The sequence below is a fragment of the Misgurnus anguillicaudatus genome, chromosome 16 (assembly GCF_027580225.2).
Source record: "Misgurnus anguillicaudatus chromosome 16, ASM2758022v2, whole genome shotgun sequence".
In the NCBI taxonomy this organism is placed as follows: Eukaryota; Metazoa; Chordata; class Actinopteri; order Cypriniformes; family Cobitidae; genus Misgurnus; species Misgurnus anguillicaudatus.
The window spans coordinates 7,659,941-7,685,261 of record NC_073352.2 but is presented as its reverse complement, the minus strand read 5'-3'; the positions used below and the strand labels follow the sequence as shown (position 1 = coordinate 7,685,261).

General features: G+C 38.3%; 1 protein-coding gene and 1 long non-coding RNA gene across 5 annotated transcripts in view; one reads left to right on the top strand and one right to left on the bottom strand.

Moving 5' to 3' along the window:
• Positions 1 to 25,321, bottom strand: part of LOC141350026 (uncharacterized) — a 413,142-nt gene that overhangs the window by 122,867 nt on the left and 264,954 nt on the right. The gene's annotated exons all lie outside the window — the stretch shown is intronic.
• The window catches only part of LOC129422195 (NLR family CARD domain-containing protein 3-like), a 113,332-nt gene that overhangs the window by 42,141 nt on the left and 45,870 nt on the right, over positions 1 to 25,321 (top strand). For 3 of the 4 annotated variants that reach the window (XM_073854085.1, XM_073854087.1, XM_073854084.1), the window contains 3 exons: positions 1,201 to 1,405; positions 1,868 to 3,626; positions 16,827 to 17,000. In XM_073854085.1, the coding sequence (XP_073710186.1) occupies positions 1,201 to 1,405; positions 1,868 to 3,626; positions 16,827 to 17,000 (2,138 nt within the window). The remainder of the gene's footprint in view (positions 1 to 1,200; positions 1,406 to 1,867; positions 3,627 to 16,826; positions 17,001 to 25,321) is intronic. The other variant, XM_073854086.1, reaches the window with a different exon arrangement.

Sequence of the window (25,321 nt, the reverse complement as noted above, 5' to 3'; positions counted from 1 at the left end):
TGAAACGCGCAACCAAAGCTGCTCGGTTAAAATGAAAGTACAATGAACACTTAATATGCCCTCCTTGTTTTAGACTCTGAGTAGTAAAAGAACAAGGTCAGAATCAGAGGACTCGCTGCCTGACCTCCCAACAAGCCAGAATGATATCGCCGCAGCAGGTCAGACGCAAGCCTTATTCAATACCCTTTTGTAGGTACGTGATAATCTCCGCTGTTGCGGCTGTCAGTTTGGTTCCCATCGACACAACTTCGGATTTCCTCAGGCAATGTGAAGAAAACATTCTTGAAATTGTAATATACATTTAGTTTAATTGCTAAACTACAAGTGAACGAAATTTCAATGAATTTGAACGACGCGCACAGTAGTTTTACCACCCGCGAAATGGAAAACAATGGGACAAAATAAATGACTTTCGAGTTTCAAATGGCCAGTATTTTGTTATTCTTGAACCCATAGACATGGTCTTGGTGTCATTTTTAAAGTTTTTTTTCAAGCTCTTTCTATCTGAACAACAAGTTTTAGCATTTAACCATGCTGAAAATTTTACTCACATATCTACCTTTTGCACATTTTATTTATGTTCAAAAGCTCTTTCTACAGTAGCTCTTTCTAATGGTATTTTTTCAAAGTCCTTTTGCACATTTTATTTATGTTCAGTAGCTATTTCTAGCTCAAGCAAATCCACAAACTTATAAAAGGATTTATTATTTTTTACAAGGTCGTCTGTTGACTGCTGAATATAAAACCGCTTCAATATAGGAGTCGAGTCAGCAAAAAATAAAAATAAAAAATAGAGTACCGGCACCTCTTTTGGGCCACTTAAAGCACTGCTCGTGCCTCTGGCCTAATCACAGCCGTGATGATATAGAGCTATATCACACTCCTACTCGAGCGATATTGCTTAAATCTGCCGCTTCAGTGCACATAGCTATTTAACTAATGAGCACGATCTCCCGAGACACTACAATATGCTACTAATAATTCATAATAAAGGCTATTTTCTTGTACAAAATTAAATATTTTAAGTTAAAAGTATATATACATAAATAATAATAAAAATAATAATTTGGGCTTGCGGGCGCCCCAAGGGGTGGGCATGCAGCGTCATTAGCATTTGCCTATTCCACCTATGCCCAGGGCCGGCCCTGATTTTATTGCTTGTTTTTAAAATGGTGTTTTATTATATTTACGGTGATTTAGGAAGTTGAGCAGAAAATCATCTCTGTAATGAAGAATGAATTGAAGAGTTTTAAGAGACTGTTGAGTCTAGATTACCCAGAATGCACCGAGAGAGAGGAGGATAATGATAAAAGTCATATCAGAGTCAGAGAGGCATTTCTGAAGATCACACTGCACATCCTGAGGAAGATGAACCAGAAAAACCTTGCAAACACATTACAGACCAGTAAGAGCTCTCGATCGTCACATCATTACAGTTATTTAACTTCAAATGTTTATTATTTTAATGAAAGATAATTTGTGTTTTAGTCAGGTGCCTTCATGATGGGATAATCTAACCATCAAACATAAAAATATCTGTAAAATATTGCTTATCACATACATGTAGATCAGATGCATACATGGTATTAAATGTATTAAAGGTACAGATCACCTAAAAATAACAATTCAGTCATTCTCACACTTGTTACCTCAGAATAGCATCAAGCAGACTTAAAATATAGCACACAAGTAGACTACTTTTATGATATTTTTTATAATTTGTGTTTCAAAAACTGATGTGTTGAGTAAATGAGGACAGTGTTCAAATACAGCTATGAGTAAACTAATGTTGTCTATTTGTTATTGTATTGTATTCTGTTTATTATATCATTATTTATATAACAGATTATTTTCTTTTGTTTATCAGAACTGATGCCTGTGTATCAACAAAAACACAAATACGGACTAAAGGAAAAATATCTGAGAATTAATGAAGGGATCTTCAGACACGGTGACTCAACAGATTTAAATGAGATCTACACCGAGCTTTACATTACAGAGGGAGGGAGTGGAGAGATTAATAATGAACATGAGGTAAGACAGATTGAGACATCATCCAGAAGATCAGAGACACAGGAGAGACAAATCAAATGTAATAACATCTTTAAAGCTTTACCTGGACAAAACAAACACATCAGAAGTGTGATGACTAAAGGAGTCGCTGGAATTGGAAAAACCGTCTCTGTTCAGAAGTTCATTCTGGACTGGACTGAAGGAAAAGAAAATCAGGACGTTCACTTCATATTTCCACTTCCTTTCAGAGAACTGAATTTGATCAAGAAGAATCTGAGTCTTATGGATCTTGTTAATCACTTTTACACAGGAACAAATGAACTGACGGCAACAGATTATGATGACTATAAAGTCATGTTTATATTTGATGGGCTGGATGAATGTCGACTACATCTAAATTTCCACAACAATCCAAGTTTGTCTGATGTAACAGAATCGGCTTCAGTTGATGTGCTGCTGACAAACCTCATCAAAGGAAATCTGCTTCCTTCTGCTCTGATCTGGATAACCTCTCGACCAGCAGCAGCCAATCAGATTCCTCCTGAATGTGTCGACCAAATCACAGAGGTACGAGGATTCAATGATCCTCAGAAGGAAGAATATTTCAGGAAGAGGATAAATGATCAGAGTCTGTCTGATAAAATCATCACACACATCCGATCATCAAGAAGTTTGTACATCATGTGTCACATCCCAGTCTTCTGTTGGATTACAGCCACTGTTCTAGAGAGAATGTTGAGTGAAGCAGAGACTGAAGAGATCCCCAAGACTCTTACACAAATGTTCACACACTTCCTGATCTTTCAGATCAACCTAAAGAGTCAAAAGTTTGATGGGAAATATGAAATAGATATTGATCAGGCTAGAAAGAGCATTTTCTCACTAGGAAAGTTGGCTTATGAGCAGCTGGAGAAAGGGAATCTGATCTTCTATGAGGAGGATCTGAGAGATTGTGGCATTGATGTGAAAGAAGTGTCTGTGTATTCAGGAGTTTGTACTCAGATCTTCAGAGAGGAGCCTGGACTTCATCTGGGGAAAGTGTTCAGCTTTATACATCTGAGCATTCAGGAGTTTCTAGCTGCTTTATTTAAGATGATTTTTTTTTCTGAACAAAACAGACTGTGGAATATGTTTAGGTCAACTATGACTGAATTACTAAAGCAAGAAGTGGACAAGGCCTTACAGAGTGAGAACGGACACTGGGATCTTTTCCTTCGATTTCTTCTGGGTCTCACACTGGAGTCTAATCAAACTCTCTTACAAGACCTCATGAGAAAGACAGTAAGCAGCTCTCACATCAGTCAGGAAACAGTTGCTTACATTAAAGAGAAGATCAGAGAGAATCAAGCTCCAGAGAAATCCATCAATCTGTTTCACTGTCTGAATGAACTGAATGATCAATCTCTAGTGCAGGAAGTCCAAACATTCGTGAACAGAACCGGTGCGAGTCGTCTCTCTGGTGTCAGTCTCTCTCCTGCTCAGTGGTCGGCTCTGGTGTTTGTGTTACTGAACTCAGAAGAGGAGCTGGATGAGTTTATACTGAGTAAATATGATCCATCAGAAGAATGTCTACTGAGACTCCTGCCAGTGGTCAAAGCATCCAGAAAAGCTGAGTGAGTGTTTTACTGTGTGTTTTTATTGTCGTTTATTATATAGGATAGTATTTTTCCCAGGATTTCATATTTTGAAGGTCTCTCCACACACACTTGCATTCACATGCTCATTATACGTAACTTTCAAAAACACAAAACATACTTTTTTTGTAAGTTTAAATAGATGCTGAAGCGTACAATGTAGACGTATTTTCAACATTTACTCGTAGCATTAGTCAATTTTTTACAGTAACAAAAACGTAACACATTTACAAATCTTTCAAACCATAAATATTGCTGTATAATTTCTCTTAACCATTTCATCGATAATGTTACCACCAATATTTATCAAAAATATTCAAATACGTATGTGGCGATTGCTAATGAGCATCACCTGTGAAGCCCACCGGTCTCGTATCCCACAGAGGAGTCCAGAGGTATAAAAGAAGGAACCATGCTTGGATATTGTATTATAATGTTTTTGTTTTTAGAGATTGACCGATATATCTGTTTTCCGATATTTTCCCCGATATTTGAGCATTTTCCGATGATCGGATATCTGTTTTGTAATATCGAATTGACCGATAAACGAGAGAATTGAGAATTGCGCGCTGGACGCATCTGAGGAGAGGAGCTCGCAGCAGCAGCGTGCACAGCAGATATGACGGCGGAGTGACGCGACTTCATTAAAAGGACTTTGAGTAACTTACTTTGCATATGAGGCATTTATAACACATCTTATTTCTGCATTAATGTATGTTATGTTAAATAAGTTGATATTAAAAGCAATGTATGCAGCTTTGAATAGAGACGAACTCACAGAGTCACGCTGGCTGATCCATAAAATCCGGTCCCAATAACGACGTAGCTTTGCATGAATAAAACAGCCATGAATTAATGCTTTGTGGAATTAAAAACGCTAAATTAAATTAGTTTTTCTGTTATTTATGCTTTTCATTAGCATCGTAAAATCACGTTCATATTGCTGATCACTTAACGTTACCGGAGGCTTAAGCACATCTACCACTTTTAACAAGATTTACCCTAAGTAAGTTATATTGAAATTTACCAGATAAACAGTATTTTGCTAAAATATCTAAATAAATGTCTGTGGGTATTAACAGACCCGTCGCCAGACCTCAGTCTTAAGGGGGGCATATGAAATGCATGGGAGGGCACACTTATTATTAGCCTACAGTACGTATACTTATAATAATATATACTCTATTCGCGCAGCACGTAATCACCACGTTAAACAACCATCAGCAATATGACCAGATAGCCTATAGCAGTGCCGGCGCCAGCCGAGCGCTGATGAGGGGGCGTCTTAAATACCAGAGGGGGCGATCACACAAAATGCATTTAATTCCCCAAGCTAAAAAATACATATAGCTTTGGTACGTCCCTTAAACTTTAACGTGTTATAAACAAACATCTCTGTAATACAACCACAAAAACTACAGCTATAGTGAGCAACGTACATGATCTGAACACTTTTACTATATACAACAACAAAAAAGCATACCTAACGTTACTTAACAGCACAACACTGCTCATATGAAGTTCAGACCCAGAGGTAGTTTCTTTTTAATCCATTTCGACTGTCCATTGTGAAATTAGTTAATGCAATATAATACCCTGAAATTATGAAATGTTCGTACTTCGTGTTTGCTTTCCGTAGTGCAAATAATTTTTACGTAATGGTGGGGGACAGTGTTTGCAAATGGTTTCTAGCGCAAAAACGGTCCAAACGCAACATTTTATCAAAATTTTGGTTCAATTTGATCATTTAACGTAGTTATTTTAACTGCCACAAGTAATGCACCATAAGCTAGCGATTAAACACCAGCAGATAGAGAACCACAATAGCAAAATGACAATAACTCGTTTACACATTTAGCTATGCTTTAGGATAGGCTAATTCAAATACCTATTCGTTAACTATAAATTCAATGTCTGTTTTTTATCTATTAATATTAATAATAAAACACGTATTTTACTTCTGATAAACAGGTGTGTGTGAGAGAGAGATAGTATGCTTACCTTTAACGTTAAATGCAGAACAATAATAGGTTGGTTGTACTTTAACTTGCAAGGATGCTGAAGAACATAAACATCTGAACTTTTCAAAACAGTCTGGCTGTTCATGGTGCCAGAATTGACATGACAGCCGAACATTTGGTTCTGTGCACCTGAAATGCTCCGATAATAATCCATGCCACGGCATTAATTGACGTGTGATAATCCGGAGTCCGGTTTGCAGAATTTGCAGTCCTATTTTACATATATCCATTGCTACAGGGCAGGCCCGGGTCACTCTCCCACTCCTTTCTGTAACTTTTGATATACTCTCGCACTTCGACATCTTGATTTCCCGCTGAGACTGACGCGGGCTCATTGTCGACGTGCGTCAAGCCGTCAACACAAAAGGCTTGTTCAACTCCATGCGGCGCTGCAGGAAACGACGGCCGGATGGCGTCGAGGTACCGCGAGAACGATTCGAGAAATCATGCAAAGTGTAATTTCGTCTCGCTCTCGCGGCGCTTTGACGTCATCGCCTCACAGTTCTAGTGGCGCCGCTTGAAGTGTAACAAGCCATGAAGTGGGCGTGTGTTTATTAATGTCACCGTAGAATACATGCACACTTGATTTTTTGGTTTTGTTAAATAATTAGACTCTAAAATTCACTTTAGGAAGACAATACACAAGGCAAATGTGATTTTTAAATAAAATATTATCATTAAAATAAAATCCCATTCAACATTAATGGTGGTCTGAGGGGGCGAGATAGTGCCGGTGAGGGGGCGACGCCCCCTCACGCCCCCTCGTGGCGCCGGCCCTGGCCTATAGCCTACACACCACATTACATATAGAAACAATTTTATGAATATCCATAAATCTATACAACATATTATATGTAACACCAGAGACATCTCTCAAACATTGCATGTTAAAGCAGTCAACAGAGGGATATGCATTGCCATAAGACACGTGCACACACACACACACATTCACACACACGCACGCAGACTTTGAACCTACGGTACTGTGGAGGCAGCGCTGTCGTCTCTCCCTTCCCTCCTGTCAGTACAGCGGCATGCGGAGTTTCTTAGAGCAGAAGCTCCTCATTAATAAAGTGTCCACTCGGAATTAAACTTGTGAGTGAGGTCCTTTTCAGAAGCAAGCTGAATCACGGCAGTGATCAAGTCCATATCTTCTGAATGTAGTAGTATGTTAGTCGGGCTCCACGGTAGAGTTCTTCACGGGTCCACTTAGATCCGAAAACCCGAGGTCCGACCCGAGACCCGATCGGGTTCGGGTCTAAAAGTTTCACATGTGCCTCGGACACGAGTCGGGTACAACAATAGCGGCACCCGAGAAGACCCGAACTCTCTCGCCTGTGTGCGTCAATGTCCTTTTCAAACCTCTCATCTGTTTGCCAAGAGCGCCTGCGACATTGTGTGGTTGTCGGAAGGTTCATTTTCGTTGAGACAAACATGTCAGTCAATTATAAATGTACATTTTAGCGGTTACGTTGGTGTCGTCGTCAGATAACAAAGTAAAACGAATGGAGCAGCTCGCCAAATTGGTTGCAAGCCAAGGCCACCGGAGTATCTTTCTGTCTGACTGCTGCGCGTCTTTTGGAGACTTGTTGTTGGGCTTTTAACCATTTGCGGATAATATCCATCTTAAAGCAGTATAGCTAAGCGAAAACTCATCCAGTTTAAAAAAAGTGCGGTAACTGTTGAGCGGCTACACTGACGTAGGCTACGTCACGTACGTGTCGTACGTAGCCTCGTGATAGGCTGTTGCAGTGTAGCTAGATTCCCATCAATCAAACAAAATCACACCATTGTTTTTTATATTTTTAATGTTTTAATTATAAAGAATACAACATTAATGCAACACAAAATTAGCAACATTAATAATTTAAAATGACAGTATTTTTTTAAATACTGGGGGGGCACAAGCGTCCTTGAGGGCGGGCCCGGCCCCCTAAGGCCCGCCCATAGCGACGGGTGTGCTTACTTATACAGGCTTATGTACCCTCTCGATCCCTGTGCTCTGCCACCGAGCCAACTGTGAAATGATCTGCCGGTCGCGACGAGATCTGCTGACTCTGTAGCTGTCTTTAAGACTCAGCTAAAAATCAATCTCTTCTGCCATTACCTCACTTCCTAATATAGGACTTACTATCTTTCTCTATTTTTCCTTTCTCTTTATCTGTACATTTCTTTAAAAAAAAAAGTTACTAACCAATCCTTGGCTATGTATACTGTGTGGACTTGATGAGACTATTTCCAGTGAACTTATGTATTGCTGTTCTTGTGTTGCTATAATTGCTTGCTTCTATTGTTTCCTCATTTATAAGTCATTTTGGACAAAAGCGTCTGCTAAATAACTAAATGTAAATGTAAGACTGTTAAAGGATATAAACCAAACTTAAAACAAACATCTAAAAATCCAAGTGTTCAAAATGTCCTCCGGTGTGTATATACAATTGAAATGATAATCAGTCCCTCCAGGATTTCGCGGGCCTTTTTTGTGATTGTTGCGGCCTAAAATGCCTTATGTTGAGCCACTTTTCTAAAAAGTTGCACTGAAAGTCGTGATTTTTGTTTTTAGGTTAAAACAGCAAATGTATAAAGATTTTTACTTAAAGTGCTCAAATTATGCTTTTTGGCCTTTTCCCTTCCCTTTATTGTGTTATATATATTTTTGTGTGCATGTTATAAGTTTACAAAGTCAAAAACCCAAAGTCCACCCCATAGAAAATATCCCACCATATCCCACATAAGACACTGTTTAGCAGCATTTATGTTGAAAGATTATAAAGTGCAAAATACAGTTTTCTTAGGAATACCCACAATTAGTAAAATGGTGGAAAAGCCTCAGGTTTAAGTGCACAGCCCTTTACAGTAACAGTGCAGGCCTAGTGACATTTTTATAACTTTGATACTCTCATCTAACTAATCAAAAATAATCTTTGCTTTACAGAAACATACTAATTGAATTTATTTCTGCAGATATGTATAACAAAATAATGCTAAACCCTGCATTCTTCTACCATGACATAACACTGATACCACTATGGCTCAACAAATATGCAGAGCAAAACTGTATATCAGTATGCAGTAATTATAAAGAAAAAAATTGCACAGACCCTGTTCAAAAACTAAAGTACATAGATAAATTCACAGCATTTATTTTTCAATATGTCAATACCAAAACAATACAAAACCAACATTTGTAACCACACACAGTACCTGAATGCATAAAAATACAAGTTAAATACTATAAAATAAAAATAAATCTTACTACACAAGCCTGCGTAGTAAATATTGATGATATATTAAAGCTTTCCTTGATCTTAATCCGAACAAGATCAGTACATTTATCTTTGTAATGAAGAAACTCCATTTTTGAAAATGTTAATGACAAAGCCTCTCTTCAATCACATAATGAAAAAAAATAACACACTGACCCAGTTCAAAAATGTGCATTGAACTATACAGTAAACATTAAGCATCAAGTTTTTTGAAAGATCAGTGTCCCCGCGGGTCCTTAAAGTCTTAAATAAAAAATGTTTTTTTAAGGAAAATGTCTTAAAGCTCACGTAACACACGCTGTTTCTGCATTTCTGATGTTAATCTGGAGTACCTATAGAGTAGTATGACATCCTTTATATCTCTGAAGAGTCTTTAGTTTAATCAGATTTATAAAAGAAAGATTAGCTTTACCGAATCTTTCCGATAACGTACGAAAAAATTAAGAAGGAGTTATACCGCGGGAGGAGCGGGTACGAGTCATGCAACACTATACAACACTGTTTTAACTTATGATTCACTACATGTTCGTGTCATTTATATAATATGCACGCGACTATTTCCAACATAAGAAGTCTTACTTACCGCGTGCAACTCGTCATGACCCGGTTGGGAAAATCCAGCGCATCAAACACACACGGAAAACTCCGCTGCTACCCCGGATAATAAACTATATCCATTGTTTTCATAAGGCTGAATGTCTTCTCCTTACATCCAAAAACACACTTCTTCTTTCGTGCCATTGTTGACTTTTGAAATTAAACAAACTGAGTGGCGTGATAAGCTGTTAGCAAGCTCTAGCGTCTCCCGCTGATTGACGGGTGGGCGGGGTTTTCCGGGGGAAGTTTTTCTGGGGAAGCCCATATAAAGAAGTGATACGTATCGAAAACCCCTGAAACGTCAGTTAGAACTGTAATGGACAGCGCCTCTCACACATGGCACTTGAGGAAAAGAATTAAAAGTTGGCAGTGTTTATTTTCTCATATTTAATATATACGTGATCTACAATAATACTTTTACTTTTAAAGGCGGTTATAACACAACAAGACGAGAAGAGCAACGGTAAAGCTCTGCACTGCATGAGACACACAAGTAATGCAGCCAAAATCACCTTGTAATGTTATATCAGCTCTTAAATGTAAATGTATGGTGATTTTGTCACGAGGGTCGTGTTATTGGGTCATGATTAGTCACTTTTTTTTAGTCAGTAATCCTAAAAATATGCACAGGGCTCTCAAGTCTCACACATTGACCGTGAGACACACGCATTTCAGTCAGTTCACACACTCACACGCCACACCTTGTATTTATCACGCTGAGAAGTAAGAAATAAATTGTCCTGCTATATACAATTAATGGACGAGGCGCAGGGCAGTTCTGTCGAGTTCAGCTGCTGCCTTCGAGTTTTTTAAGTGTGCTCAACTTTACGCAGCGCCGCAAAAACCAACATGCAGATGACATCAGGGTACCGTGAGAAATCTTGCGAAGGAGGCTGATTTCAAATCGCTCTTGTGTGACTCTGATGTCATCCACTTGTTGTTTTTTTTTCAGCGCCTAATGAAGTCGTTCACACAATGCAAAAATGCAAATGCAAAAAACGAGAAGTTGTTTCTGGTGATGTTATTATCACGGAGTGACTTTTAGGGCGGAACCAAAAGCGAGAGGAGAAGTTCTGCCCGGACCGAATTTCACAAACACCTGCCACTTCCGGGTAATCCCAGGCAACCAAATCAGGCAGAATTGACTGGGCAGTTCCGTGTGATGGAAGGAATATAAAAGGAGCATTGGAGATGAAGGATGTGGTTCGTTTGTTTTGGGGAAGAAATGCCATGAGTGAAGCGGTGAGTCGGAACACGGAAGTGAAACAGGACAAGCGGAGGCTTTTGAGGATTCGCTAAGGGAATGGAAGAGTAGAAAACCAAGGAGCCTAACAGGAAAGTGAAATTTGGAGGAAAATATACTTACCATTGGGGGTGTGATGCATTGAAGGCCCAGTGAAGGAACGCTGTCTGGGTGAAATTTCAACCAAACCACGGGGTGTTGGTGAGTTATCTGAGAAGAGAGAGAGAGACGGAGAGGAGAGAGGATTAACGACACGGACAGAGTGAGTATGGCGGATGGTTACCCTTGTTGATACCTCTGACGACGGATACATACAACAGTGTTGGAGTGTTTATCTGCTGTTTCCCGGACCCACCGCGTATGCTGAGATGGGTGGGTGAGCCGAAGTCGCAGAGGTCGAGTTGATGTTATCTTGCGGGGCTACCATGTCTGGTTGATTGTTGTGTTGTGCCAGTGAACTCAAGTTCCCCTCAGGACGGATCTCGACCCGGCGTGGAGTACGGACCCTATTAAATCACTGAAGTGTGTGTGCAGTGCAGTGGGTGAGTCTGATTTGACGTTTGTGCACCTGAAGTCTTGCAGTGCTGTGCCGTGTCTCTTGTCGTCTGTAATCGCCCCCAGGTCCAGAAGGTCCCTGATGGAACAAGCGTGAGCTGTCGCAGCAAGCAATCGCCAAATTCCACAACTGCCCGCTACAACTCTGGCCCAGATGAAGCTAAAGGTGTACGTCGAATGAGGTACTGTGCAGATTGTGTGGGAAACCATATTGTTGTGGGGAGCGCTGGAAGTGTTGTATGAGAATCTGACTGCTGTGTGTACCCTGTGTGTGGCGGTGTGAGCTAAGCCGCCCACCCCACTATTTAGATCTCCACCCTGTCTATAGGAGGTGAGGGAAGAGGACGTGCCAGCCTGACAATACAAACTTGGGACAGCTGTTCTAACCCAGGGCCATCCACCGAGGCGCCATCAGCCATCACTGGCCCTATCAACTGCAGCCTGAAGCCGGTAAACTCCCCTCGCCCTTTGAACGAAGCCAAACGGTGACATATGGTTTTCCCTATTTCGATACTTACCTGTATCCCGAGCTAAAGCTAAACCCGCCTTGTGTAATCTGAAGGCCTAGGGTGAAGAATCAGTAACAGCATTCAATACTTACCTGTACCCCGAGCTAAAGCTAAACTCACCTTGTATACTCTGAAAGCCTAGAGTGAAGAACCAGTAAAGTCATTCGATACTTACCTGTACCCTGAGCTAGAGCTAAACTCACCTTGTGTAATCCAAAAGCCTAGAGTGAAGAAGCAGTAACGGCAACAGATACTTACCCATACCCCGAGCTAAAGCTAAACTCCCCCCGTGCAACCTGCAAGCCTAGAGTGAAGAAACAGTGACGTCATTTCATACCTACCTGTACTCTGAGCTGAAGCTAAAACTCACTTTGTGTAATCTGAAAACCTGGAGTGGAGAAACAGTAACGCCATTCGATACTTACCTGTACCCCGAGCTAACAGTTAAACTTACCTTGTGTAACCTGTAAGTTTGGGTGAAGAGCCAGAGACGACGATCGATACTTACCTGTCCCTCGAGCGAAAGTTAAACTCACCTTGTAAGCTTGTAGACCTAGAGGGAGGGAGCAGCAACATCATCCAAACGTATTTATTAAACTGAGTTTAAATTAACCCATCCCTGTGCAGGAAGAGATATCTGGAAAAACATCGGTCCGACCTGTCCTTTCCCTGTGGGCACTTACCTTTGTTGTACAGCCCCCTCCCCCTTCCTCGGACCCAGTTTCTCCCTGGAGGAAAGAGACAAGATTTTAGATTCCCTTTCCCCCCTTCCTGAATTGATTTTAATTAATTTAAATAAAGTTTGTTTAATCTTATTGAATCATTAATACCTATCCTTCTCGTGTGTTTGGTCATTGGGGTGCTCTTGGGAGTGGGACCTCCTCGAGGTGGAACCTAGGACTCACGACGGTAGTGGTCCGCTCCGACTTGTGACATTATCCCGCTGCAAGCACGTTCATTACTAACATGGATTTAATGGACTGAAAGTTGGATAAGCAAGATCCGATGAATGCGGTAGATATAACCCGTTTTTAAGCATTTTGATTTTACGATTACTGGATGAAATCTTTGCCTTTGATCAAAGACAATGAAAGCTAATATTGGGGAATAAAGCCAAATTCGTGCTAAATTATTATTGATTCAGTCAAAAACTCCAACACCTTTGCAACCAGAAGCTTTAGTTACCTGAAATTAAGAAAAGTACAACATGCTTCCTGAAATATATAAAATGTGAAATAAGATGTGTCTTTAAAAACGCTTATGCGGCATTCACCATTTCGTCTCGCAGAATTCTACACATGCTTTCGGGGGGGCCTACTTTCCCTTTACCTTAATGTGTTTTGCTTCACAGAATATCCACCAGGTGGCGCATAAAAACATTGTCATTGCGGTTTTTTCCAGAAGTTAAAGGCTCTATAAGCGAATAATGTGCGACGTCACTTCCTGTTGCTGTTTGAACTGTTTTCAAACAAACGGAGCGTAGCTAACGCCTCCCCCTCCCTCTCCCGTCCATGCTTTCATGAACGCGCCCAACCCCCACCCCCAAATCCTTCTTGTCGTTTATTGGCTGGAACACTTTGTTATGTTTTGTTGTGCTAGGTTTGGCCACTATGTTGTTATTGCCGTTTGTCGAGCCTGAGCTGTCTACAGAGATCACTTTTTTTACAGTTTGATCAGCGGTCAGGTAGGAAGCAGATAGTGAGGAGATGTTTTCTGTATGTAACAAAAAATGTTTTTGCCGTTTAATAAGGGCATTGCTGAATATTTAACATTGCTATTAAAACAGCAAAGTGACGTCAACCCCTTCTTGCCAGCATAACAGCGCATACAACTATTAAAGGAATAGTCTACTCATTTTCAATATTAAAATATGTTATTACCTTAACTAAGAATTGTTGATACATCCCTCTATCATCTGTGTGCGTGCACGTAAGCGCTGGAGCGCGCTGCGAGGCTTCGATAGCATTTAGCTTAGCCCCATTCATTCAATGGTACCATTTAAAGATAAAGTTAGAAGTGACCAAACACATCAACGTTTTTCCTATTTAAGACGAGTAGTTATACGAGCAAGTTTGGTGGTACAAAATAAAACGTATCGCTTTTCTAAGCGGATTTAAAAGAGGAACTATATTTTATGGCATAATAGCACTTTTGGGAGTACTTCGACTCGCCTGTAAAGTCCGCTCCCCTTCTCACTCTCATAAAGGGAGAGGGAAGGTGTTACTGCGCCGAGTCGAAGTACTCCCAAGAGTGCTATTACGCCATAAAATATAGTTCCTCTTTTAATTCCGCTTAGAAAAGCGATACGTTTTATTTTGTACCACCAAACTTGCTCGTATAACTACTCGTCTTAAATAGGAAAAACGTTGATGTGTTTGGTCACTTCTAACTTTATCTTTAAATGGTACAATTGAATGAATGGGGCTAAGCTAAATGCTATCAAAGCGTCGCAGTGCGCTCCAGCGCTTACATGCACGCACACAGATGATAGAGGGATGTATCAACAGTTCTAAGTTAAGGTAATAACATATTTTAATATTGAAAATGAGTAGACTATTCCTTTAAGATGACTGTACGTGCAATGAGCATTTATACTAAGTGCAACAGAGAATTTAGTGTGAGCCTAATAAATGCGACTCTATTTACAATAAATATCTTAATTATTTGTGTTGTCGAATTTTGACACCATTTCATTGTTTGTTCATAATATTTATAATTAGCCTATGTCAGTTTTTCTAAAAGTATCAATATTTTAAAGAGATTAATGTGGTAAAAAAAGGCATGTTTTAAACTTAAAAATGTTGTAAAAAAATAACAATATGATACATTTATACTGTAACTGCGCTGAAATGCTTTACATATGGAAAGAGGAATTCTTCTCAACCACCACCAATAAAGTTTAAAAAAAATCTTTAGAAAAACAGCGTTTAAACCCACACGGGCTGTACAGTTGGCATATGATATCTTTTTTATTTAGTTTTTAGATATTTATAGTTATAAAACCTTTAATAATAGGCTACCTTTCTTGTGCATATGCATTCAGTGTTTATATGTAGGCTAATTCATTACTGTAAAAAATATTATTGTAAAATAGATAAATAAATATCACTAAAATAATTGATTAAAGTAACTGTTAGAATCTAATTCTAAGCAGGTCTAGAGGTATGTTTGGTAGTCTGGATGTGTGAGCTGAGCAGCAGAGAGTTCTGATATATATCAGGGGCTATGAAAGACACTGACACCAAATGCCGTTCAAACATAGACCAAAGTTTATTAGACAGGCTTCACATTAGGGTACAAAAAGGAAGCACTAGTCACCTGATAAACATTAGATAATGTCAAGAAGAATCATGTGAGCAGCTATTGAGCAAACATGTCTGGAGAACAATCGCATCATCGGTCCCTTCGCAAGAACGTCTGGATACATAAATAATCATGCTTGGACAGTTGAATGGTGAATGGTGCAAACGAGGAAGGGGAGATTGGAACAGGGAAGTCTGGTCGAACTTCATGACCTGGACTGATCAGCCCATGTCTAGCTTTTGTGCATAGCCAAGGGAAATATCACAACTCATTCTCAACTTAGTAAATACAAGACAAATTAACGGTTTCATTGCTTCATTAATCATCCGAGTAGAACAATTAAGAAATATACAAGGTTCTATGAAAATATATATGTGGGGTGTGGGGGAACAACATTTAAATTCTCACATATAGGTTCAAATTTAAAAAGACAAGTATCTTAACTTACCTTGCTTTATTATAAAGCTCTCCACAAGACAAACAAAAGCTCCCGCGCCGCCGGTCGTATTCAGCATTTTGAATTCCTGCGCGACTTCCGGTTTCTCCAGCGAGCGTTGAACGGGGCATTATGGGAAATCTAGTCCTTTTCACAAAGCGCCTCTAACGCTGTTGCTGTTTATTGACTACTGTGATGCATTGCAAGCTTCGTCGTGTCATTTATCGCAAGAAGATATACTATCTATAGACTACTATCGCAAGTAGTGTTTGTTGTTATTAACACAATTTAATGTAAAGTTGTGTCACTATTAAAATAAACTGCTTAAAACAAAGACAGCTAAAAGGACTTAAAGCCGCTCTATGCAAGATTTTTTTATCTCAATGGGATTATTCCTGGTAAGATAAATGATAAATAAAATAAACTGTAACAAACCCTATGTATAAACATTTTATTAAATCCCACCTATGCGTCACAAGCATAACAAGTCGGTGATTAAGGATAAAATAAGGTTGGATTTTAACACCCAACTCGGATATAAATAAAAAATCATAGGATGAAGACATTTACTTTTATGCCAGCAAAACACTCTTTTTTAAGGTAAGTCAAATCTCAATTTAAAATTTAGGTAACAATTTAAAAGTTTGAAATTAAAATAAGAGATTTTATTTACATTTGGGTAATTTGCCCACTCTGACCTGATTTCTCTGCTTATTTCTTTTCATTGGCTAGAGCTGACAGAGGAGGTAGAAGTTAATTTTCACATTCACGACACAACACAAACACATATGGACCTAACACATATCAAAAAATACAAGTAAAAACAGTTTTATGTGGAATGGCCCCTTTAACAATAATAAAACACGATTAAACCTGAAGCTGATGAAGATCTTTACTTGAAAATCCCAGACATTGTCAGAAACTTCATGAAATTAACTGTAGTTATGTAATCATGAATCAGGATTTGTTATTATCTGATCAGTGACATTAGAGTCGTCTCACTCTATACAGCACCTGTTTGAATAAAAGTTTGTGTAGTGCAAAATGAGTCATTAATAATCTTCATCTGTTTTCATCCAACACAATGAAATGTTAAATTTATTAAGTAAAGTTTAGTTTTGAAAAGTTTTAGCATAATAGTACATAATGGTAACATACACAACATGAGATTAGATATTTTTCCTCAGATCACACAAACACTCCTCCTGAAGTTTAGACTGAAATCATTCATGTTCTTCACTCTCTGTAGGCTGTATGACTGCGGTATTTCAGATAAAGGTTTTGTTGCTTTGGCTTTAGCTCTGCAATCAAACCCCTCACATCTGAGACATCTGAATCTGAGCTGTAATAATCCAGGAGATTCAGGAGTGAAGCTGCTCTCTGATGTACTGAAGGATTCACGCTGTAAACTGGAGAAACTACAGTAAGTGTTATTATTTAAATGATTTTTCAAGTGTTTGTGAGGACAATAAATCTGTCAGTGATAATACTATTTAAGATTAATATTTCTTAACTACACAAATAATTTCTTTAATAAAAGCTTTAACTGATTCAGTGACTTCATTTAATTGATAGATTAAAAAACCTAATGAAAAATAATAAAATACATAATAACTTTTGTTATCTACTGAAATGTGATGCGGGAAATACTTAAAGGATAATTCCGGTATTTAACACTTTGAGTCTCATTTCTGGTTTGTTTTGGATGAACTACAGTGATGGACACAGAAATTTTGACAATGGGTCGTGTCTTGAGGTTTTGACTCTTTTAGAAGCGTCTCTTGACTGCTTCAGAATGGAAGTCAATGGCCATGCACAAACATGTCATTAAAACAACACTTGACGTTCATTTTCGGAGCTGTGCTGCTCACCGAGTGGTTCGTGGTGTTCGTTGATGATTGAAAACAAGTTGTGTAGCGAAATACAGTTTCTGTCGTGTTTTATTTGGCATTTTGTAAAATTCCATTGACTTCCCTTGGAAGACGCATTGCTCGCTGATATATCACTCCGCCGCCGGGAAACAGAAAAGGGTCTGTTTACTTTCAGAAGAAATTTTCCCCATATTTGTAGGGCTGACATTCGATTCGTGGGTTGACATTCGATTTTCAGTTTTGAGATTCGAATATATATATATATATATATATATATATATATATATATATATATATATATATATATATATATATATATATATATATTTTACAGCGTTAATGCAGAGCTTTTGCCAAGCAGGAAGTGCGCTTCACGCTCCCGCTCTATAGGTGGCGCAGAGAGACCAACATCCATAGCCAACAGCACTAGTGGAAGAGATCACCTCAAACGGAAAGCACGCTTCCTGCTTTGGCATTCACGCTAATAGTGTTGTAAATAACGTTCAGTTTCTTGCAAAAACTGATTGATTTGCTTCACAAGACGTCAATATGTCACACGGAGTTATGGGGGATTACTGTTGTATTGGATATATATGCTTTAGCTCTTAAAGTGTGCGGATCTGTTGACTTGCATGACGGAGCACTGGGGTTTCTGCAAAATATCTTCTTTGTTTTGCTGATGAAAAAACATATTGGAGGGTGTAAGTGTTTTAAATAAACTTGATTTTGAAAGTATGCTACCGTTTTATTACAGTTTGTTGGACTACGTTCATTCATGCTTCAGACTCAAATATAGAGCGGAAGTATATACGCGGTTGTGAGGTATCTGAAAAAATAGTTCCACTATAGCAAATAACACGGATTGAAATCATACATTGCGCCAATATATTTGTTTTTAATCATCAACAAACACCACGAACCACTCGGTGAGTAGTACAGTTTTGAAAATGAATGTTAAGTGTTGTTTTAATGACATGTTTGTGCATGGCCATTGACTTCCATTCTGAAGCAGTCAAGAGACGCTTCTAAATGAGTCGAAAAGTCAAGACACGACCCATTGACAAAATTTCTGTGTCCATCACTGTAGTTCATCCAAAACAAACCAGAAATGAGACTCAAAGTGTTAAATACCGGAATTATCCTTTAATGTTAATAGCTATATGTTAACCCAGGGGGGCCATGAGATGGTGCCAGGGGGGCCCCAGTTTTATGACATTTTATAAAATACATTCATTTATCATGAATTCTGTGTAATTAAACCTGAAAAAATAAGGCTACTAACCAACAGCACTACTTTGTATAATTTAATATGTTTTGCTTAATTAAAATGTTACATTTTAGAACAGTTTTTTTGTCATAAATTTTCTTTGGGGGCCGCAAAAGAATGCCCCGTACACAAGGGTAGCCGCACGCGGAAAAAGTTTGAGAGCCACTGTGTTAACTAAGCCATTATTAGAAAATAATTGAATACATTAAACAAAAAATTACTCATCACATTATTTTATGTTTTCATTACATTGAGTGCTTTGTGCAATTTCTGCTTGAAAATCAGGTCTAGGATCAGTTTCTTTAATTTAATCCAAATATTAAGTAAGTGAAAATGTACATCCAGCCAGTTATTATCACTGAATAAACGCTGACAGGATGATCAGGACTTGTATAACAGTCGGTTGGATGAATATTATCCCACTTCAGCTGATTGCTATAATAAATAACTGGACACAAAATATTATTTTTAAAATATTTTATTAGTTCATTTGTAGGCTAATACATACATGTGTATTTTTTTCTTATCGCATAAAAAATTTATCAGACTCAATATTTTTTTTTAATTCATGCACATTTTGGCATTTCCATCCATCACTTTTTATGCGATACCCCAGAAATGCTCATAAAAATAGGTGGATGCAAACAGTTATTATCACTTCCAGTACTACGCTCTTTTATGCACATTGCTGGCGTGTAGTTATTTTGAGGCACTTGAAAACTGCTGTATTTTTTTCTCTATTTAAAGGCTATATTAGCAATATGTGCCTATAGGCGAGTGCACAACGTGCATAATCTCTAAAGTGGGTGGTACACTGGGCGAGAAGTTGAAGATTCGATGCATCTATAGGAGAAGCCTGATTCGACTACCAATCTCACAGTCGAATCGTCGCAGATGTGTTATGAAATGAAGATCATTCAATTTTGGCCGTATATGGGTGCACACATTATCTGATTTCACATATAACAGCTTTCTCCCAATATATTAATATACAGCATATTATTATAATGCTGAAAATAATATGTGATGTAGCAGCTTTCAATAAATATTTTTAAAATGCATTAAATCCAACTAACAACCCCTGTGTTGGGGCTACACGTCCATAAGAGGTTTATATGTTAATAAACCATTGCATCTTTGTTTCTACATTTAAAAGACAAAGCTGGCAATTCTGGCAATACTTTTGTTTTTTATTAATTTCTTTATTTTATTTATAAATCACTCTGGGTTATCTGATTTATCTATTTGGCTTGTGTTTTGTTTCCGTGCATTTGAGGCATTTTGCACATTTGTTCTGCACTTTGTTACTTCTGACCTTATTTTATAAAAAAAATATATTTATTATAAACGTAAATTCTGATATAATTTAAGTCTGTACATTTTGGATTGTTTTTTGTTGTATCGATGTTGTGCTATTGCGTTCTGGCCATGTTTGCGCATGCAATTTAGCCGAACGTGCTAGGTGCTCTGCGTCTAATATTTAGAAGTTCGTCAAACTAAACATTAAAAAACTGATGTTTTTCGATGGGTATAAGTTTTAAAATGTATTTAAAACAGAGTGGTTATCCTTTAGTGAGACTATGGTAAATGTGTGGTTATATGCTTATCCAACACAAACAATAGTAAAACTATGGTTAATTTTCTAAGAGATGAATTGTTCAAGCAAACCGATAGGTACTAATGTTAAGCTACTTCGTGTTGGTTCTATATTCGATTACTTACAGTACAGTTAACGCGCTGATTATTTAAACATCTCATCCGTTTTGGGTGGTGTCCTTGCACTTATTTGAGACTCGCACCGTTGAGTATCGCCTGCAGCTTTACAACACCAGCTGATAGAGAGCGTCCTTTTCATATCTACCTCTCGTGGATTTCCTGATGCAAGATGACGACGGCAGCATGCGCGGCGCAGATCGATTGACACATGAGATAAATGTATCGCGAGAGTTATAAGCTTTTGAATGGCTCTCGCAGAACTTTGATGTCATTGGTTGATTTGTCTGCGCAGTGCTGCATACGGTCGAATACTTGTAAACAATGCGTCGTTTTCGTTACGTCCAGGCCAAATACAGATGCCCCTACACTCGTAATATATTTATTCATTAAAAAACACGGCAATTTTTCTCTAGAAAGGTGCAGGTTACAAGCAGCCTTTCATGTCTATGTGTGCACGTGTGCGGTCGCGGCGCAGGGACTCTTATTAAAAATAACGCACATAAATCTCGAAAAAGCTAACAGTTTTCACACAATTATGTTATATAAAAAATATAAATATAATATACTCACTGTGAAAGTTGTAGTGGCCTTGCCATTTCATCGCTAAATGAAGCGTTATCTCGGTGCGTTACACTGAGGAGAAAAAACATATTAGTTTTATAAAAACATCGTATAACTACTAACATAGTCTCTCAATCAATCAATACAATCACAATAAAGTTAAACACTCGTTTTAAAACATTAAAACAATCGGAAATTCTGTCTTGCTTTCAGCTCCTCAGGCTCGGCAATATGCTTTTTTGTTTGTATGCTGTAATTATTCAGATTTTCACTCAGTTTAACTTGAAAATGCCTTTAAAAATACTTAAAAATGACTTTAATGCAAATATTTAAGTACTTACCATAACTTTATTGTAGAAAATGTCGATCATCAACTCCCGCGTATCCACACTGAAGCCAATTATTTTCAGGTGCATGCCCGTATGCTTTTCTGTCTCAAACTACATTCAGTCAACTCAGATTTTTTATTTGACACGATGAATTGGCTGAGCAGAGTTTAATATGTTCTGTGAATATATATTTTAGTTTTACCCCAATACCATGGGTTTTAATTACCACAATGCATACTTTTGTTTGGGGAGAATTATTTGAAAGCAATATGTTTAGTCAATACTTAACTTTAAGTGTCCACAATTTTTTAAAATATAAATTTTTTACAGTGTAGTTTTTATCATTTACAGTAACAATCACAAATTATTTGTCATTTGTCTTTTTTGTCATGGCTTTTACGCGCTTAATCTCCAAATTAAATAAAAATACTAAATTGTAGCCGGGGTTTCCAAGGCAGTATCACCTTTGTTATTTTTTTAGGTTTAGTTATCAAAATGTTTTTTTATGTGTGATGTTCTGTAGATTGTGGCTTTAAAATGTTATGAGGAATAATTAAACAAATGTTGCCTTACATTTTACCTTAAAAAATATATATACAGTATTGTTCAAAATAATAGCAGTACAATTTGACTAACCAGAATAATCAAGGTTTTTAGTATATTTTTTATTGCTACGTGGCAAACAAGTTACCAGTAGGTTCAGTAGATTCTCAGAAAACAAACAAGACCCAGCATTCATGATATGCACACTCTTAAGGCTGTGCAATTGGGCAATTAGTTGAAAGGGGTGTGTTCAAAAAAATAGCAGTGTCTACCTTTGACTGTACAAACTCAAAACTATTTTGTACAAACATTTTTTTTCTGGGATTTAGCAATCCTGTGAATCACTAAACTAATATTTAGTTGTATGACCACAGTTTTTGAAAACTGCTTGACATCTGTGTGGCATGGAGTCAACCAACTTGTGGCACCTCTCAGCTGTTATTCCACTCCATGATTCTTTAACAACATTCCACAATTCATTCACATTTCTTGGTTTTGCTTATGAAACAGCATTTTTGATATCACCCCACAAGTTCTCTATTGGATTAAGGTCTGGAGATTGGGCTGGCCACTCCATAACATTAATTTTGTTGGTTTGGAACCAAGACTTTGCCCGTTTACTAGTGTGTTTTGGGTCATTGTCTTGTTGAAACAACCATTTCAAGGGCATGTCCTCTTCAGCATAGGGCAACATGACCTCTTCAAGTATTTTAACATATGCAAACTGATCCATGATCCCTGGTATGCGATAAATAGGCCCAACACCATAGTAGGAGAAACATGCCCATCTCATGATGCTTGCACCTCCATGCTTCACTGTCTTCACTGTGTACTGTGGCTTGAATTCAGAGTTTGGGGGTCGTCTCACAAACTGCCTGTGGCCCTTGGACCCAAAAAGAACAATTTTACTCTCATCAGTCCACAAAATGTTCCTCCATTTCTCTTTAGGCCAGTCGATGTGTTCTTTGGCAAATTGTAACCTCTTCTGCACATGCCTTTTTTTAACAGAGGGACTTTGCGGGGGATTCTTGAAAATAGAATAGCTTCACACAGACGTCTTCTAACTGTCACAGTACTTACAGGTAACTCCAGACTGTCTTTGATCATCCTGGAGGTGATCATTGGCTGAGCCTTTGCCATTCTGGTTGTTCTTCTATCCATTTTGATGGTTGTCTTCCGTTTTCTTCCACGTCTCTCTGGTTTTGCTCTCCATTTTAAGGCATTGGAGATCATTTTAGCTGAACAGCCTATCATTTTTTGCACCTCTTTATAGGTTTTCCCCTCTCCAATCAACTTTTTAATCAAAGTACGCTGTTCTTCTGAACAATGTCTTGAACGCCCCATTTTCCTCAGCTTTCAAATGCATTTTCAACAAGTGTTGGCTTCATCCTTAAATAGGGGCCACCTGATTCACACCTGTTTCTTCACAAAATTGATGACCTCAGTGATTGAATGCCACACTGCTATTTTTTTGAACACACCCCTTTCAACTAATTCAACTAATTGCCCAATTGCACAGCCTTAAGAGCGTGCATACAGGGCTCGAAATTGCGACCATTTTGGTCGCATATGCGACTGAAATTTAATCTGTGCGACCTTAAAATATATTTGGGAGCATTTGTGCGACTGCCCATTTTGTTGTGACGCGAGTTGATTGTGATCCTGCGTGCTGGCGCTGTCCCAGGTTCAGTGTTCTCTCCAACGATACATAACCAATCAAATTTCACCATTAAGTTCTTGCGTTTAATGAAGACCGTAGATTGGCTAATATGAGCGTCAGTCATTCCTTGTTGCCGTGAAGCGCGGAAATGTGAAAAGACGAACGCGTCGCGAGCATGACGAGAGCGAGCCGATTACAGCCAAGGTTATTACTGTATTTTTTAACGACGATCCGTATTCAAATGTAACTCCACCACCGGAAAATACGAGTTGATGTTAAACCTTTCAGAGAGAGTGGCTTAAAGATTTCGAGTGTCTCCGCTATGAAAATGTAACTTACTGTGTTTACTGTAAATCCTGTAAAACGGCGTTAATGGCGGAATCAAAACATTTTAAGCGCCAGACGTACCTTGCTTAAACATGGCGAAAGTGCCAAAAACACAAGACGTGTCATGACAAATGTGTTTATTATTGATGGAGACACCGACCTGTCAGTGTGTTTGATGGTGTATGTGCGCATGCGCTGGTGAATGGACACTCGACAAACATCCTTGTGGTCCATGTTGCTGTGGAATACGACAATGCTGATGGTATGTTTTTGTTGTATTTTTTAAAACATTGCCTATTTAGTAGTAAAAGCATCCTGGTAATGCAGTTATCAATACCAATATATATTAGCCTTCTATATTAGGGTCACTTTTGTAATGTCACAATTAATCAGTGTTTTACATGTTTGCTAGATATCTATGTAATCTTAATCATGTTACCTGTAATTGTTAAATTATTATTGCTGCTATACTATTTCAACAGCATTTGGGTATTAATTTAGGAATTTATGCAGCAAAAAATAAAATAAAATGGAAGACCAACTTTTAAATGCTGGCCATAGGACGTGTAAAGCCCGGTGGTGGTGTTTTATTTTTAATAAAATAAATCTATTAACATTTACATTGTAGTTGTGGTGCTTTTTAATTTTTGGATGGATGCGCCTACATTTTTGCTGGTGCTCCTAACTCTTTAAAGTTGGGAGCACCAGTGCTACCAAATAAAACAGTTAATTTTGAGCCCTGGCATATCATGAATGCTGGGTCTCATTTGTTTTCTGAGAATCTACTGAACCTACTGGTAACTTGTTTGCCACGTAGCAATAAAAAAATATACTAAAAACCTTGATTATTCTGGTTAGTCACATTGTACTGCTATTATTTTGAACAATACTGTACATAAATGCATCGTCTGTTTTGTGTTCGTTCATCACTTGAAAGACAGTTTTGGTCACTTTAGATGAGTGATTTTCTCTTCTTTTGTTTAACTTTAATGACTTCAACAGGTATACTGTTTATTAGGCAGGGTTTAGACAGAATGCAATAAAATGTTAACATTTAAACTATGTGCACGCATGCTACCGGTGGATGAAGCATTGTGCCGCGCATGATGCGTCGGATTTACAAGTTTAAGGCTGTCAATCTAATCATTATACAGCTGTATAATAGTTAGCGTTGGATTACTTACATCTTTCTTGCACTTCCACTTTCTGAGGAATCGCGCAGCTGTCCTCCTTTGAGTTGCACCTCTGTCTGTGATTTGATTCGTCATCTGGGAATCATTTTGACTTTATCTTACTTGATGGGGCGCAGCGAAGATCTATTGGCTTGTGACGTCACACTACCGCGAGATCGATTTGAAAGCTTACAGAGTCATTTACTGTTGAATCAGTCTTGTGGTGCTAAGACATCACATGTCGATCAGTCTGCACAGCGCCGCAAGAAGCTAAACGAGCGCTGAAAGTTGGGTTAAA